This window comes from Clarias gariepinus, chromosome 12, assembly GCF_024256425.1.
Source record: "Clarias gariepinus isolate MV-2021 ecotype Netherlands chromosome 12, CGAR_prim_01v2, whole genome shotgun sequence".
Lineage (NCBI taxonomy): Eukaryota > Metazoa > Chordata > Actinopteri > Siluriformes > Clariidae > Clarias > Clarias gariepinus.
The window spans coordinates 31,737,577-31,756,515 of record NC_071111.1 but is presented as its reverse complement, the minus strand read 5'-3'; the positions used below and the strand labels follow the sequence as shown (position 1 = coordinate 31,756,515).

General features: G+C 42.2%; 1 protein-coding gene across 1 annotated transcript in view; it reads left to right on the top strand.

Moving 5' to 3' along the window:
* Positions 1 to 18,939, top strand: part of slco1c1 (solute carrier organic anion transporter family, member 1C1) — a 43,240-nt gene that overhangs the window by 8,976 nt on the left and 15,325 nt on the right. The window contains exons 3-7 of the mRNA XM_053509068.1: positions 6,662 to 6,803; positions 14,945 to 15,077; positions 15,984 to 16,099; positions 16,198 to 16,344; positions 17,378 to 17,476. Coding sequence (XP_053365043.1) covers positions 6,662 to 6,803; positions 14,945 to 15,077; positions 15,984 to 16,099; positions 16,198 to 16,344; positions 17,378 to 17,476 — 637 coding nt within the window. The remainder of the gene's footprint in view (positions 1 to 6,661; positions 6,804 to 14,944; positions 15,078 to 15,983; positions 16,100 to 16,197; positions 16,345 to 17,377; positions 17,477 to 18,939) is intronic.

Below are 18,939 nucleotides of genomic sequence, written 5' to 3'. Positions count from 1 at the left end.
ACCAAATCACTGAGTGTATTGGATTCTGCTGGTGTGTTTTATTCGGTCAGAGCGTGGTGGCTATTGACGTCACTAAATCAAAACAAGATTTAGCTTCGGTTTGTGGAGGAATCCTGTTGTAAAGTGCTTAATCTGGTGAACAAAGAAGGGTTTCAGACTCCACTCCTGACTACATGGGTACCAATGACTTAAACAGGAAACAAGTCATACTCAGTCAGTTTGTTTTTTGATCATACTGTACTTTTTGTGAACACATTCACAAGGCCATGCTTACACACAATTAACAGTGAACCTCTCTTTGAAAGGTAATATATTTTATACTTTTTATATTCTAATATTTGTGAAGCTATAAGTATGATGTACTCCTGTGCTGTCAGTACACCTGCGCAGGAGCCCAAATATAAAAAAGGTAGAGAAAGAAAGAATGTGATATTTCATAGTCATTGGAAAAGATTCAGTATTTTAATGTAAATTTTATGGCTTGTTGTGGAAAGAGGCACACAACTCATTCTGATTGTGTTAACCCATTCAACCTTCTAATGATGGGGAACATCACCTAGATAAGTTCATTAACTTAGATCAGATTGATCACCACACCTTTGGACCCTTCTGTAGGTCGTTTTACCCATGTCAAACATGAATACTTAGGCCAGGCTTCAGTCTGATTTATGGACAAGTGCATTTGGCACAATGTAGCTACACATGTATAGTATATCAAGCTTGCAAGCTCTACAGTTTCTGCCAGTGTTGCTCTTTGGGTTTTTGCCAAAGTAGCCATGATTTAAGAAAAATGTTGTGGAATGGCCACACATCACTCTCATATTTCTAAATCTTGGCAGTCACATTGTTTTTGCATCCACATAGTGCAGTCCAAGCAAACAGTCACACTTTCAGATCCCTAGCTGGCACTCGAGTGCCCCCACAGGCATATGGGGCAAATACAAAAACAGAGCAACTAATGGAGTGATCTACTATACAATTAAAACATTGCTCCAGTTCATGTCAGCCTTCATCTTTTCTGTGTCCCTTTCAAACCTCAAGAACATTTAGGAAGTCTGAAATGTTTTCTAAAAGCCATACTATTCTATATATTGTGGCGTTTTTCCCGCCGGAAAGGATGTTGGAGAGACGAGTGAGCTTATTTGCTGCCCAATGCAATGGCTGGGAGTACTTTATTTTGCCCACAGCGTTTATAGCATGAGGAGCACATTCACACGAGAACCTACAACCAATTCAGCCTAAGCATGAACTGGCACACATTCAACAGGTCACACACTCAACAAACAACCCAAACACCCTTCTCCAACATGGTGAACACATAGCAACCCCTCCCGCAAAGCATGATGGTCGCCAGTCGAAGCCCCGCCTATGCCACACTGCCCCCACCCAAGCTGTGACCGTCCCCGGTCACCATGACGAACCCAGTCTCTGAGGCGCGAAGGCGGTCGGCGCTGGCGTTGTGAACGCCGGAGTTCTTTTGAGGGGGAGGGAGTAGCGCAAAAATTGTCCTGAGGCGGTCCGGCCTCAGCAGAGTTCGATGTTTCGCCCCGCCAACCGCACCCGGTAGACGACATCGGAGAGCTGGGCAATTACCGTACAGGGGCCCACCTAGTGGGACGTAATCTTGGGCGAGAGCCCCATCTTCCTTACGGGGAAATACACTCATACCTGCTCTCCAGCAGCAAAGTCTCGGCCCTGGCTGTGAGTGTCATAGACCCGTCGCTGCTTAACCCGCCAAGTGTTTACGCGCCAACTCATGGACTAGGAACAGTTTGTCCTTTAAGGAACAAAAGTAATCCAGCCCAGGCTTCATGGGTAAATCCGGTTGGGGAGGTGGCCTGAACACCAGGTCCACGGGGGTGCGCAGCTCATGTCCGAACATTAAAGCAGCTGGTGTTAGCTGCGATGACTCCTGTACTGCTGTGCCCAGAGCACGAGAGGCAAATGTTTGTCCCAGTCCCGTTGCCAATCGCTGGTAAGCACAGCGAGTTGTGTGGTGAGAGTCCGATTAAACCGCTCCACAAGGCCGTCATTTTGAGGATGAAGGGGTGTGGTGCGGGTCTTTTTTACCCCGAGGCGCCCGCACACTGCTGCAAACACCTCTGCCTCAAAATTTTGCCCCTGATTGCTGTGTAGCTGCTCCGGGGCGCCGAATCAGCTAAACACCTCATCCACAGCACTCGAGCTGTGGTAGAAGCGCTCTGATCAGGAACAGCAAACGCCTCCGGCCATTTCGTGAAGTAATCCATGACTACCAGCACATAACGATTACCGCAATCGGAAACAGGAAATGGGCCGAGAATGTCCACGTCCACGTTTTAGTCACCCCGAAGTGTCCAGAACCGGAATGTCCATGCACCCCCAGCACACATAAAAGTCCTCGGTACCAGCAGCTGAAAACATTCGCCAGCGCCGCACGGCTTTTACCTCTAGCCCCAGATGAGCGACCGCGATATAATCCGGTCTCAGGCCCCCTTTAACCCAACCTAGTACCTGCTGCAAAACCGGGTCATTCTCCTGCTGGGCAATGAGCTGATCACTGTCCAGCTGTGGCACAGGCGAAGCGACTGTGGACGCTGCCCAATTCGCTCGCAGTACCGACAACCCTTTTTGCTGCACGGCTGGCGGGGGTGGTGTCTTCATGTAACCTTCTCTGGATATTACATCTTGGTGGTTTCGATGTGTGGCTTCCCCTCTCGTTTACAGTGATGGAAGTCATCTTCAAGTCAGCAAACCAGAGTGAGCAGTGTCACAGTCTGCATTGTAGTATGAGCAAGTAAGAAGCACATGCTTTAGGCTTGTACATCTGACGATGACAATGTTGAGTTGGTGCCAGTGCTTGGAGCAAGGTCAACACTTTGTGTTGTGGTTTTGTCTGGAAGAAGAAGTTGGTCACACAGAGGCACCTGCCTGTTTTTGTTGAGATGGTTGCTGCTGTGGGTGTTCTTGATGACGTCGCTGAGGTTGGTGTAAAGCTCATCTTTAGCCTCAGGTGTGGATGACAAAGTTGGGACATAGCGCTGATGAGAGTGACTGGGCCATCAGGGGTATGGAGGTGGATGGTCAGCAGGTGTTCTGATCTCTTGTCGTCTTGTAGTTCAACCATCTTCAGCAAGGTAACTGCAAAACCTGCTTCATTCTCTCATGTAACTCAGCGCTCTTTCCCTGCCAGTAAAATGTGTAATCTTTTTCCTTCAATAATCCTGAGGCGGCTAGGAGCTTATGTCTACCTGCAATCTTAGTAGCTCATTGTTGATGACCCCTGTCTTTGTCACGTTGCGTACGTGTTCTTGTTTTTTTCCTTGCCTGGTGCGGATGTTACCATTCTCCATAAAAGGATGTTGCAGGTTTATTGAAGAGTGAAAGTAAGCATTTTCACATGTACAATGCAATGAGAACTCGAAGGATTGGGACTAAACATTTGTGTAGCCCTAAGAAAACTACTTATCAGTGAGACTAATCAGAAAAAAAGGTATCAGTTTGCTGGAGAGCATAAACAATGGACTGTTTAGGAAAACAGTCATATACAGTGGTGTGAAAAACTATTTGCCCCCTTCCTGATTTCTTATTCTTTTGCATGTTTGTCACACTTAAATGTTTCTGCTCATCAAAAACCGTTAACTATTAGTCAAAGACAACATAATTGAACACAAAATGCGTTTTTTAAATGAAGGTTTACGTTATTAAGGGAGAAAAGAAACTCCAAATCTACATGGCCCTGTGTAAAAAAGTGATTGCCCCCCTTGTTAAGAAATAACTTAACTGTGGTTTATCATACCTGAGTTCAATTTCTGTAGTCACCCCCAGGCCTGATTACTGCCACACCTGTTTCAATCAAGAAATCACTTAAATAGGAGCTACCTGACACAGAGAAGTAGACCAAAAGCACTTCAAAAGCTAGACATCATGCCAAGAAATTCAGGAACAAATGAGAACAAAAGTAATTGAGATCTATCAGTCTGGTAAAGGTTATAAAGCCATTTCTAAAGCTTTGGGACTCCAGCGAACCACAGTGAGAGCCATTATCCACAAATGGCAAAAACATGGAACAGTGGTGAACCTTCCCAGGAGTGGCCGGCCGACCAAAATTACCCCAAGAGCACAGAGACGACTCATCCGAGAGGCCACAAAAGACCCCAGGACAACATCTAAAGAACTGCAGGCCTCACTTGCCTCAATTAAGGTCAGTGTTCACGAACCCACCATAAGAAAGAGACTGGGCAAAAACGGCCTGCATGGCAGATTTCCAAGGCGCAAACCACTTTTAAGCAAAAAGAACATTAAGGCTCGTCTCAATTTTGCTAAAAAACATCTCAATGATTGCCAAGACTTTTGGGAAAATACCTTGTGGACCGACGAGACAAAAGTTGAACTTTTTGGAAGGTGCGTGTCCCGTTACATCTGGCGTAAAAGTAACACAGCATTTCAGAAAAAGAACATCATACCAACAGTAAAATATGGTGGTGGCAGTGTGATGGTCTGGGGTTGTTTTGCTGCTTCAGGACCTGGAAGGCTTGCTGTGATAGATGGAACCATGAATTCTACTGTCTACCAAAAAATCCTGAAGGAGAATGTCCGGCCATCTGTTCGTCAACTCAAGCTGAAGCGATCTTGGGTGCTGCAGCAGGACAATGACCCAAAACACACCAGCAAATCCACCTCTGAATGGATGAAGAAAAACAAAACGAAGACTTTGGAGTGGCCTAGTCAAAATCCTGACCTGAATCCTATTGAGATGTTGTGGCATGACCTTAAAAAGGCAGTTCATGCCAGAAAACCCTCAAATAAAGCTGAATTACAACAATTCTGCAAAGATGAGTGGGCCAAAATTCCTCCAGAGTGCTGTAAAAGACTCATTGCAAGTTATCGCAAACGCTTGATTGCAGTTATTGCTGCTAAGGGTGGCCCAACCAGTTATTAGGTTCAGGGAGCAATTACTTTTTCACACAGGGCCATGTAGGTTTGGATTTTTTTCTCCCTAAATAATAAAAAACATCATTTAAAAACTGCATTTTGTGTTTACTTGTGTTATCTTTGACTAATAGTTAAATGTGTTTGATGATCAGAAACATTTTGCGTGACAAACATGCAAAAGAATAAGAAATCAGGAAGGGGGCAAATAGTTTTTCACACCACTGTAGTCTGATAAGTCTAGATTCCATGCGTTCCAAAGTGATTTGGAAGCATATGAAGCGATAGTGCATAGTGCCTACTACAAGCCTCTGAAGGCAGTGTTATGATCTGTGGTTGCTTCGTTGGTCAGGTCTAGGTTCAGCAATGTTATGTGGAAACAAAATGAAGTCAGCTGACAAGCTAAAGGTTCTGTATGACCAGGTTTTTCCTTCAATGTATTTTTTTCCCCTAACGGCGTGGCCATATTCTCAGATGCCAATGCCAGGATTCATTGGGCTCAAAATGTGAAGGAGTGGTTCAGGGAGCATGAGACATTATTTTCACACATTGATTTGCCAGCACAGTGTATGGACCTTAACAAGCTTATTGAAAACATGCCATAGCCATTATCAAGATTAAATGAAAAATGACAGTGTTATTTATTTATTAGTTTATGTATTTTTGCTATGCAGTGTATGAGCAGGCTTCATAAATTATCACTGTATAACAATAACAGTATTTTTTAATACAATATTGTACAGTATTGTACCTTTGTAGACTTTGTTTCTCAGCATAAAGTTTCACAAGAAAGGATCCAGATGACTCTCACTGACCTGACTGTACATAAGGAATTAATAGCTTTTCTGAACATGTCTTTTTATTCAGATCAGAATGACTTTCCAAAATAATTTTACAGAAAGATATATATCATTATATAGCAGTCACATTGTAGATAAACCTTTCTTACAGTTTAGAGATCACAAAGCCTCAACTTTTAAAAGCCTTTAAACAATTAAACAGAATAACTAGAGGCATTAGCTCTAACTTTAAGTGCGCATTTATGTCTACGCCATTGTTTTTTGTGTACCCATATTGAGCTGTGATCTGTCTAGTTGCATTGGTGTGTTGAGGCTCAGCTATAGCGCCTGTCATTTACAGTATATCTGTCAGTATATCATTAGTATATGGAAATGTAAAAATAAAGTCCTTATTTACATTTCCATATATTCAAAATTCAGTTGAAATACTAATTACCTTATTTAATGTAAGTTGCTATGTGACAAATATTAGCCAATGATTTCTTTTCTAACCCTGAATGTTATGTAATAATGGGTCAGTGTGATCACTCCCCACTTACTGTAGCTTCTAGAGTTATTCATGCACCTAGTGGTCAGAAACTGCAATCTTCTAGTCTACACATTTATATAGCAAAGGTTGGAGTAGGGAAAGGAACTTCATCAAGTTTATTATATCCATATTAGAAATATAAATGAATATACCTGTTTCCTCATGCAAGCCTTAGAAAAAGAAAAAATATGTTAATGTTGCCCTGTCCCACCAGAACCTGTGGTTAAGCCTGCAGCCACTCACACTCATGTACACAGACTAGTAGTTGAATTAAAAGGTCATGTACATAGACAAGAAGTTAAATTCAAAGGTTTATGACATATCCAAATTATTCATAATTCATTTTCTTCATTTATAGTGGCACAGTAGTAGGATATGAGAAAGTGATTAAAATGATAAACCTATGTCTCTTTCATTCCAGATGTTCCTTGTAGCCTTGTCCTTTGCATACTTTTCAAAGGCTTTATCTGGGAGCTATATGAAAAGCACAATAACTCAGCTGGAGCGGCGCTTTGACATCCCCAGTTACCTAATAGGCATCATTGATGGCAGCTTTGAAATAGGTAAGAGCCATTTCATTGTCATGCATCAGATCATTCCTGAGGTTGCAGAGAATGCTTTATGGAAGTAAAAGGCTTTGTCCCAGCTACTTCCATAGCAGTTTTATAAGAGAAATATCATAGCATGAAACTAGCATGAATGACGTGTAGCTTTCATGTCAATTACGAATCTCAGCATTTCTCTCAGCTAAGGATTTAGTACATGATGATTAAGTTTTATTTCATCCTTCCCAGCTACCAGGGTAAGTGAGTAATGTAGGAGCCATATTTCACTTTATAAATTTGTTGTTGTGTTTATTTCTATTTCATTAGTTAAGCATTAAGTTTATTAGCTAAGCATTTAGTATGATAATCGCAAGTTGTTCTGTGACATCATTCCATCTGTGACATCATTCCATAGTTGCATGGCTATTGCGCACGGTAGAAATCTGTTAGGATACGGAAGCTGTGGAGAACACAAGCTTTTGACCGTAATCCAAAAGATACAGCAAATAAGTCGTTGTAACCGCAATTTAAGACCGTAAGCTACAAGATACAGCAAAGTTGTTGTAACCACAGTGGATTTATGCAAGAAAACTATAAGAACTGTTAAACTTTGATGTTGAAAATAAAACAAGAGACAAAGAATTCAACTGACATTTGAACATTTGAATGCATGTGAACGTGGACCAAAGAACACGCGTGTGTTATCAAAGGAAAAATCAAATAAAACTGCAACTGCATTATCCGACGAAATAGAGTTGCTTATGTACAATGCCTACAACGTGTTTGTGTTGAAACTAAGTACCATACAGACTACAAAGGGCTGCTAGAAGACTTTGCGGAAAGCAATAGAGACGTGCGATTGTGCCTAAACGAAGGCGAACGCGAATATGATTTGCAAAAGTTATATAAGTTTAAATTGCTGTGCTGCACAGAATTTACGAAAACCATCAATTGTCCGAGTTTAGTGTGGCAAGATGCATAAAACCAGTCGACTTCGTCACAACTACAGCACAACTTCATCACTTTTCAGACGCAAGTGAGATGGGATATGGCGTTGTCTCATACCTTAAGTTGGTAAATGCTGTTGGACTCACACACTGCATTTATGATGGGGAATTCTCGTGTAGCACCCCTGAAACAAACCACTATCCCCCGAATGGAATTGACCGCGGCAGTAGTTGCTGTGAACAATGACAAAATATTGAAAGATCAACTGGAACTAGAATTGCTGGACTTTATGTTTTGGACAAACAGTACAACTGTTTTAAGATATATTGACAGAAGGAAGCCAGAAGTCTCTGACAATTCAGGACTTAACAAGGGCAAAAAAGGAAGTCATCAAGTTCATTCAAAGCCAAAAATTTCAAAGAAATAATTTTCATGTTGCAAAAGGCTGGATCCAGTACTGCAGGATGGAGTGCTGAGAGTTGGAGGACATCTTGGTAGATCTGCAATGCCTGAGCATGTAAAACACCCAGTCATTATACCTAAAGACTCACACATCACAACTTTAATCTTAAGAGACATTCATGAAAAGGTCGGACATTGTGGAAGGAATTATATGCTTTCAAAATTGCGGCGGAAATACTGGATTCCAACTGCTAACTCGCTGGTGAGAAATCTTCTCTCCAGTTGTGTAACGTGTAGAAAGATCAAAGCAAAGACTAGCGAACAAAAAATGTCAGAACTGCCACGTGATAGAATAACACCAGATCACCCACCGTTCACTAACGTAGGGGTAGACTATTTTGGACCCTTCGAGGTCAAACGAGGTAGAAGTAATGTTATTGTGTAAAGTAAAGATATGGTGTATAGTTTACTTGTCTGACAACAAGAGCCGTGCACATTGAAGTCGCGCAGTCATTAGATACAGACTCCTGCTTAAATGCTATTCGACGCTTCATGTGCAGAAGAGGCCAGGTGTCAGTCATGAGAAGTGATAATGGAACAAACTTCATAGGCGCTAAGACTGAATTGCGTAAAGCTATCCAACAGTGGAATCAGTCAAAAATTGATGGCGTCCTCATGCAAAAGGGGATACAATGGATATTTAATCCTCCTGCTGGGTCTCACTTCGGTGGAATATGGGAAAGGCAGATAAGATCAGTCAGAAAGATCCTGAGGTCTGTACTAAAAGAACAAACACTAAACGATGAGAGCTTACATACATTTCTGTGTGAGGTGGAAGCAATAATGAATGACCGTCCCCTCACCACTGCTACAGACGATCCCACAGACCTGGAGCCCCTGACACCTAACCACCTGCTGCTGATGAAAAACAGCCAAACTTACCCCCCTTTTCAAAAGGGAGTACGCACGTCGCAAGTGGAAGCAAGTTCAGTACCTTGCTGACCTATTCTGGAAGTGATGGGTGCGTGAATCGCCCCTGCTTCAGGAGCGCCAAAAATGGTCTCAAGTGAGAAAAAACCTCACGATTGGAGATGAAGATCTAATAATTGATGAGTCTTCTCCAAGAAACTCATGGGTCGTCGAACGAATCACTAAAGTGTTCCCTGATAAAAAAGGACTTGTGAGACGTGTGTTGGTTCAAACTAAGACCAACACTCTGGAAAGACCCATCGATAAGTTGTGCCTCATATGTGAAAGATATTTCGTGCAAAGATATGAATACCTTAAGACAAATAGTATACATTTAGAAGGTTTAAAGTGCTAATTAACGTTAATGGTAAAACTACATGGCTCTATAAAAAAAATCTCCCTGCCTGTCAATTAGGGGCTGGTAATGTAAGAGCCATATTTCACTTTATAAATTTGTTGTTGTGTTGATTTCTATTTCATTAGTTAAGCATTAAGCATTAATAATTACAAAATATGTAACATATACAAACATATATAGCAAAATGCAACCACGGGGGGGCGCAATCCAGTGTCTTCTTGTGCCAGTCCCAAGTCTGGATAAATGCAGAGGGTTGTGTCAGGAAGGGCATCCGACGTAAAACATTTGCCAAATCAACGATGCGAATCAAGAATATAATTCCCATACCGGATCGGTCGTGGCCCGGGTTAACAACGACCGCCACTGGTGCTGTTGACCTACAGGGTGCTGGTGGAAATTGGGCTACTGTTGGTCGAAGAAGGAGAGGAGGAAGGCGTGTTCGTAAGCAGAGAGAGAAGAGGAAAGGCAGGAGTTTAGGAGTGATAGTAGGGACTTTGAATGTTGGGACCATGACAGGGAAGGGAAGAGAGTTAGTTGATATGATGCAGAGAAGGAAGGTGGATATACTGTGTGTCCAGGAGACCAGGTGGAAAGGTAGCAAGGCTAGAAGCTTAGGATCAGGGTTCAAATTGTTTTACCATGGTGTGGATAGGAAAAGAAATGGAGTAGGAGTTATCCTAAAAGAGGAGTTTGTAAGGAATGTTCTAGAGGTGAAGAGAGTATCAGATAGGGTGATGAGTCTGAAGCTGGAAATTGAAGGGATAATGTTCAATGTTGTTAGTGGTTATGCCCCACAGGTAGGATGTGAGTTAAAAGAGAAGGAGAAATTCTGGATTGAGTTAGATGAAGTAATGCAGAGCATCCCCAGAGGTGAGAGAGTGGTGATTGGTGCAGACTTCAATGGACATGTTGAGGAAGGGAACAGAGGTGATGAAAATGTGATGGGCAGGTTTGGTCTTCAGGACAGGAATGTAGAAGGACAGATGGTGGTGGACTTTGCAAAGAGGATGGAAATGGCAGTAGTAAATACTTTCTTCCAGAAGAGGCAGGAACATAGGGTGACATATAAGAGTGGAGGCAGAAGCACTCAGGTCGACTACATCTTGTGTCGACGTTGTAACCTGAAAGAGATCAGTGACTGCAAAGTGTTGGTAGGGGAGAGTGTAGCCAGACAACACAGAATGGTGGTGTGTAAAATAACCCTGGTGGTGAGTCAGGCGAAGAGGACAAAGGCAGAGCAGAGGACAAAGTGGTGGAAGCTGAGAAAGGAAGAATATTGTGAAGTCTTTAGGGAGGAGTTGAGACAGGCTATGGGTGCTTTCAGTTGACTGGACAACTACAGCCAATGTGATCAGGGAGACAGGTAGGAGGGTACTTGGTGTATCATCAGGTAAGGGGAAAGTGGACAAGGAGACTTGGTGGTGGAATGAGGAAGTCCAGGAGTGTATACAGGGAAAGAGGCTAGCTAAGAAGAAGTGGGACACTGAGAGGACTGAAGAGAGTAGACAGAAGTACAGGGAGATGCAGAGTAAGGTGAAGGTAGAGGTGGCAAAGGCCAAACAAAGAGCATACGAGGACTTGTATGCTAGGCTTGACAGTAAGGAGGGAGAGGTGGATCTGTACAGGTTGGCAAGGCAGAGAGATAGAGATGGGAAGGATGTGCAGCAGGTTAGAGTGATTAAAGATAGAGATGGAAATGTACTGACAGATGCCAGGAGGGTGATGGGAAGATGGAAGGAGTACTTTAAAGAGTTGATGAATGAGGAAAACGAAAGAGAACAAAGAGTAGAAGAGGTGACTGTTGTGGAACAGGAAGTAGCAAATATTGGTAGAAGTGAGGTGAGAAGGGCATTGAAGAGGATGAAGAGTGGAAAGGCTGTTGGTCCTGATGACATACCTGTGGAGGTATGGAAGTGCTTAGGAGAGGTGGCAGTAGAGTTTTTAACAAGTTTGTTTAACAAGATCTTGGAGAGTGAGAGGATTCCAGAGGAATGGAGGAGAAGTGTATTGGTGCCAATTTTTAAGAACAAGGGAGATGTGCAAAGCTGTGGCAATTATAGAGGTATAAAGCTAATGAGCCAGACAATGAAGCTGTGGGAAAGAGTAGTGGAAGCTAGGTTAAGGGCAGAGGTGAGCATTTGTGAGCAGCAATATGGTTTTATGCCTAGAAAGAGTACATCAGATGCAGTATTTGCTTTGAGGATGCTGGCGGAGAAGTACAGAGAAGGTAACAGGGAGTTGCATTGTGTCTTTTTAGATTTAGAGAAAGCGTATGACAGGGTGCCAAGAGAGGAGCTGTGGTATTGTATGAGGAAGTCTGGAGTGGCAGAGAAGTATGTTAGAGTGGTGCAGGACATGTATGAGAGCTGTAAGACAGTGGTAAGATGTGCTGTAGGTGTGACAGAAGAGTTTAAGGTGGAGGTGGGTCTGCATCAAGGATCGGCTCTAAGCCCCTTTTTGTTTGCTCTGGTGATGGACAGGATGACAGATGAGGTAAGACAGGAGTCCCCATGGACTATGATGTTTGCAGATGACATTGTGCTCTGTAGCGAGAGCAGGGAACAGGTGGAGGAAAATTTGGAGAGGTGGAGGTGCTCTGGAAAGCAGAGGAATGAAGGTTAGCCGCAGCAAGACGGAATACATGTGTGTAAATGAGAGGGACCCAGGAGGATCGGTGAGGCTACAGGGAGCAGAGGTAAAGAAGGTGCAGGATTTTAAGTACTTAGGGTCAACGGTCCAGAGCAACGGAGAGTGTGAAAAGGAGGTGAAGAGGCGGGTACAGGCAGGTTGGAATGGGTGGAGAAAAGTGTCAGGTGTGTTGTGCGATAAAAGAGTATCAGCGAGAATTAAAGGAAAAGTGTACAGGACAGTGGTGAGACCAGCGATGCTCTACGGCTTAGAGACAGTGGCGCTGAAGAAAAGACAGGAGGCAGAGTTGGAGGTAGCAGAGCTGAAGATGTTGAGGTTCTCTTTGGGAGTGACAAGGATGGATAGGATTAGGAATGAGTTTATCAGAGGGACAACCCACATTAGATGTTTTGGAGATAAAGTCAGAGAGGCCAGATTGAGGTGGTTTGGGCATGTTCAGAGGAGAGATTGTGAATATATCGGTAGAAGGATGCTGAGGTTGGAACTGCCAGGCAGGAGGTCTAGAGGAAGACCAAAGAGGAGATTTATGGATGCAGTGAGAGAGGACATGAAGTTAGTTGGTGTGAGGGTAGAGGATGCAGAGGATAGGGTTAGATGGAGGCAGATGATTCGCTGTGGCGACCCCTGAAAGGGAACAGCCGAAAGACAAAGAAGAAGAAGACAAACAAATATAGCAACTATATGAACAGTAGTGATATTAAATTGTAGTTTATTAGGAAAATTCAGACACCCTGCCGGTTCCTCCTCTCTCTCTTTAGGGCCCGATAGCAGTGTAGTCTGGACTGGGTTTGGGTCTGACTGTCCCAGTGCTCCAGATACACTCTCCTCATCTGATCAGTGATGTGTGTTTGATTCTGATGAGACTGTGGTGAGCAGTGCTGCTCTGAGACTGCAGTGTGTTAGGGGTTAGTGTGTTAGTGAGTCTCAGGACCAGCTGACAGAGGGGACTGGGTTTAGAGCCGAGCTCTCGGGTTCTCAGTGCTTCATACTGCAGGGTCTTTTCATTATTCAATTTAAGATGTTTATAGAGTTGTGCTGCTCTGTTCTGTACAGCTAAAATCAACAAGAATCAGCCTAATTCTGCCCTGCATGCACCGGTTGGTGTTTTTATCTAAACTTTAAGACGATTTCTACAGAATTCTGCATGCAGGGACTCTGTGGGTTGTTTGTCCCAGCTAATGTAGTCCTGTTTTCTGATTGGACCTCAAACCTTCCATCCGTACAGCGCAATAGGCGCAATGACGCTATCAAAGTTTTTACACAAAGATTATTTAAGGAGTAGAACCTTTTCTTGATTGCACATAGAGCTCTTCCAGCCTTTTTTGTCAGTGGATTCCCTCTCAGATCAAACCATCCTGAGGTACTGAGGTTTAGTCCCAGGTTGTTATAGTGTAACACGTGCTCTAGGGCGGTGTTTCCCAGAGTGAACATGTGTCTGTTTTTTTGAGATCTGGGCTTTTTTTTTTAGAAGATGACAGGTCAGGACAGGCATCCACGTGACGAGATCTTCAGCCAGAAGCTGGGCACCAGGATGGGTCAGACAGGTCCGGAGGGCAGAGGGAGTCTGGATCACTGGCAGCTCAGGAACGACACGTGTAGCTCGACAGAGAGAGAGAAAGAGAGATTAAATGAGTAGGTTATTAGCCTGGACTTAAACACTGAGACTGTGAGTCCCGAACACTATTTGGAAGACTATTCCATAATTTTGGGGCTTTGTAAGAAAAAGCTCCGCCCCCTGCTGTAGTTCCCTTTCAAAAGCTACACTCGATGCCCCGCGAAAACGCTATGGGAACATCTTTTGTGTTGCCAGTTGTGAAGCATGTGTGTTTTAAACACGCCAAATTTTTGGCCTATATAACGTCGGTCAGGTGACGTCATCTGATGTGCACCTGCAGGTTATAAACAGGAGTGAACCGGAAACATTCCTCAGATCTTTTTGTGTTCAGTACTGCTTTGTTGTGTTTGCGTGTGTGTGTGAACAAGCAAAATTAGGAGTGTTTAACTCACCGATATGGCAGAGTTTCAGGCTAGACGCGTCCCTCCGTGTGATAAACCTCATTCGGAGGGCGATCTCCACACCTTCTGCTTCGAGTGTTTGGGGAAAAACCACGCTCTCCTCAGGCTTCAGGGAGAGTGTGAGCACTGTGACCTCCTCCCGATTAAAGTGCTTCACGCGCGGCTCGCCTTCTTTAAAGAGAAGCCACGAGCTGCGGTGCATTTCTGGGGACCACGCGCAGATTTGGCAGATGTGCACGAGACGGGGTCTCCCCTTCTTTCTCTCGCGCTCCGGCGCTTCTTGTGAATGGACAGGAGCGTCATCCTCTCTCGCGTCCGTGGAGATGGAAATTGAATTCTGCTTTTTGACTCTCGTCAGATGCCACTGTCACTCATCTGCGCTTGGTTTCTTCTCGATTAGCGTCGCCTTGTGACAGTCTCCCCCTGATGCGGAGCTAATGTCGACTGACCCAACACTACCGCTCCTGCCACTGGTGTTCATTGCACACCTCTCCTATCCTTCTTTTATATACTGTATATTTTACTGGACCCATCTACAAGGAGTAGATCTAATTAAAGTTGAAACCTCATCAAATCCAACCCCAATCTCAAACCATTTTGATTTATAATCTTCTTATTGTATATTGTACCAAATGTACAAAGACTTGTATTTAGGTTTGAACAACTAAAATAAATATTGATATAATTTTTCGATTTGATGGCCAGACTAGGTATGGTTTTTAAATGTATGTCAAAAACACAAGCATGTAACTCATATACTGTATGTATATAAACAGCCATTTTTTGTTCTTCAACTGCTTCTTCTTTTCTCTGATAGGTAACTTGCTGGTTATTGCTTTTGTCAGTTATTTTGGTGCCAAGCTTCATCGCCCAAAAATCATTGCCACTGGGTGTCTTCTGATGTCACTGGGGACGTTCTTAATTGCACTCCCTCATTTTATTATTGGACGGTAAGCTGAAGGGCTACAGTGCGCAACCATCCCAATGCATGCATTAACACTTTTGTTAAAACACTTGTTAAGGTCCTGTTCCTGAACAATTCATTTAGATGATACTTCTATTATTATTATTATTATTATGATTATTATTATCATTATTATTATCATTGTTGTTGTTGTTGTTGTTTCAAATAAAGATTTCTGGAAGGTAACATAACATTCTACTTCACTCCCTTTAACTGTCACAGCTGTGTTTTAATATTCTCTGTTGTCATATCCATAAGACCTTTACAACTAAATTACACATACAGAAGCCACACAAAACAAAACGTTTCTTAAAAAATTAAATTATTTTATCAAAAAAATTAAATTATCAAAAAAGGATTTTAAAAAAATGTCCAACTTCTTTCAGTATGCTCATGTATACACTTGGTCCTTTAGCATGAATTACTATATCAGTATATATTAAGTCTGACAAGCATCAGCAGGTATCTCCTTTGGCTCTCTATTTTCCCACCTGATCAAACGTCTCAGCTCGGTCAGCCAGTCAGTTGCTTGCAATGCATGAGATGAAATGTGATTCATAAATCACCGACCGATCGGTGCATACGTAGGGCAACGAGAGATCTCCGGGTGATAGAGCGAGCAGTTTACCACTGAGCTAGAAAACACTTAATCACAAACACAGACTTTACCTGGGTTTTCACAGATGGGGTAACATATATCTAGCCATGGAATTGACTAGAGAAATGATCTATACTAGCTGTGGGTGTTGAATAGGTTTCATAAACTAACTTGACATGGATCAAATTCCCCGATGTGGACACTGAAATTCATGTTATGCCATAAAATATGCATTTTGCTGTTATTTTGTGCCTACTTATCAAAACAACTGAACTATTTGTTTTTGGTATTCAGATATAAGTTTGAAACATCTAGATCTTCAGTGAACTCGTCACACATCACATCATGTCCAGCCAGTCCACCGAGCAAGCTGTCTGTGGGTAGCCACCCTTCTACAGTATTACACACAGGTACAATTTACTCGGTTTATGAACATCAGTACATGAAACTATCAATTCAATTGGTTTTATGGGAGGTACTTTTGAATTTGGACTTCTTTTTACATCAGGTTGTGAGAATGAGTCCAGGTTATCCATGTGGATCTACATATTACTGGGAAACATCCTGCGTGGAATTGGAGAAACACCGGTACAGCCTTTGGGAATCTCATACATAGACGATTATGCTCTGAAGGACAACGCTGCCTTCTACATTGGTATGAAATATTAACCTTTATGCTCTTGGTTTATGATGGTGCATAGGCAGGATTTATCTTACTGTCACTTATAATAGAACTTTAATAAACAACCACCTGCATTTGCATCCTGTCTCACCATCTCCAGACACCACCTGGATCAGCCGGTCACTCCTTCTGTTAATTGACTGAACTGATGTAAGGGAGGTAAATGTAATGTCTCTGAGATAAGTTCTCTTTGAGAACAACTCTACCCCGCCAATTTTAACTTTTATCCACTGGGTGGTCTCTGGCTAAAAATGGACACTGACTGGCTGGTCTTAGGTTCTGTACCATGATGTTTATCATGTGCAGTGACGCATCTTACCGATCATTAATGGGATTGAATTCATATAACCAATCAAAAACCAAAAGAGCTAATGTGGCAGGATTTTAATTATATGCTGTATGCATGTAAAGCACACATCAGATCAGGTAAACAGTTAAGTTGGAATTTATATTTACAATGATTTAAATCAGATTAAAGAAAAGGTGTCCATGTGAAATAGCTAGTGATTGAGTGTATTCTGTTCTCTGAACTTACATTGGAGGTTTACTGTAGGGCTAAGTGATAGTGTGTGCTTATGTGCTTTGATGTCACTGTCCTGTTGGAACAATACATTCTAGCTAATGATTTAATGTTTGGCTGAAGAACTCTTCTCCTCATTCTTTATGATTAAATTCCCTTTGTGTAACACATTAATTTCACTGGTAGCAAAACAGCCCAATAGCATGATGCTCCCACCACCATGCTTAACAGTTGTTCCTGTACTCTTGGGGTTGAAGACCTCACCTGTACTCCTTAAAAGGAAGTTCAGAGCTACATAAACAAGTTTATGTGTTACAAGGTCATGTAAAATAAACAAGACCAAAGTGCAACATGACCAGGAATTAAACTCAAAACATGTGTCTATGATACTGGCATATGGCTGCTGGGAAGTGAAGTCCAGCACCTTCCCAGCACTTCCATGACACCCTGCCTACTGACGCAATTTATTCTTGCTGTGTTTTTCAGGGTTTGTTCAGACAGTATCGGTTATCGGGCCAGTGTTCGGCTATCTGCTTGGATCTCTTTGTGCAAAGTTATATGTGGACATTGGATTCGTCAACATGGGTGAGTGGAAGTGGGTTCTGTGATTAACTAGGCAGGAAATAAACAGTGATACATATAACAGCACAATCATTAACAGATGAAACAAAGACAAATTCAAGACCTGGCCTATTTATACACAAACAAATCCGACTAATGTCTAATGTCAGGTGACTGTAAATGAGATGACATAACTAGTGAAAAGCACATTGGGAAGTAAGGTCCGGAAACACATGTCAAGATATGATGTCCCAAACAAAATACAAGACACGGTTTCATGTCCCCAGAGCGCCCTCCAGGGGTTAACCCGTATGTAGTAAGGTATTGCAAATTATTTCAGGTCATATATGCATAGTCGAGAACTTGCTAGAGTAGAGTTGGAAATAATTTAAATGTTTATTTTTGAAATATTTTTGAGGTGATAAAGAAATCTTCTCAATAAGATCACATGTGTCATGTGTTATTTGGTGTTAGCCTGGATAAGTATGTTGATCTATACAAAATAATAAAAAAATTTTACAGTTTACATAATCATAGTACATCTATTTATACAATAAATTATGTTTGTAAATGTATTCAATTATATTTAATTGTAATGCGCTTTAGTTCATAAGAGGCAATAGTTATGTTCTGTTACAGAGGCTAAGCAATAAAAAGTCTTAATATTCAGTCTTAATATTTGGGGTGCTATGCTGGGTTGGCTGGATCTCAGTGTACCAGACTGTAATTATGAGGGTTAAAGGTTCTTTTGTCTGAATTATGTATAACTTGCATGTTTTGTAAGTATGAATTATGCACATACGTATAGGGGGTGTGACCAGAGCTATCCAGTGCTGAAAGACCAGCTTAACATTTAGTTTGTCACGCTTGTTTGTCAGTATGGTGGTAAGATGCCCCAGTTTTTAATTCCCTCTTTTTTCATCAGCCACAATCTGTTTTTAACAATATTTAATTTAGAAATTATGATTCCAACTTTACAAATTCCTTTGGCTTGTTGGGAACGTTTTTCCTTTGTTGAATCAGAGGCCAGGAGACGTTAGGATATCTTTCAAGCAGAAGTTACTCTTAATTGAGAACTCGCCGTGCGTCGCTGTAGGCATCCAAGTCTGACTCAGCTCTGATCTTATCAGACCCTGTGCGAATCCAATCAGCCTAACAGTATCGCCCAGACCTTCACATTATTACACAGACAAAGGCACAGCCTGGCCATATTATTATTATTATGTTGTGTTTGTCGCACTGTCACTTTGTTGCTTTTGTTTGCACATTTGCACGTGCACTTTCTGTTGTCTGTTTAAAAAAAAACCTGTAGATAGTCTTCTTTGCCTAGTTAGTTTTTGTAAATTTTATGTTAGGTCTCTCTGACCTGTCTCTGCTAGCCAGCTAACTAGGCCTTTTAGTTAGCTAGTTTAGCTTCTCTGTTAATTTATGTTGTAAGTTTATGTTGCATGTAGCACCTTGGTCCTGGAGGAGCGTTGTTTAGTTTC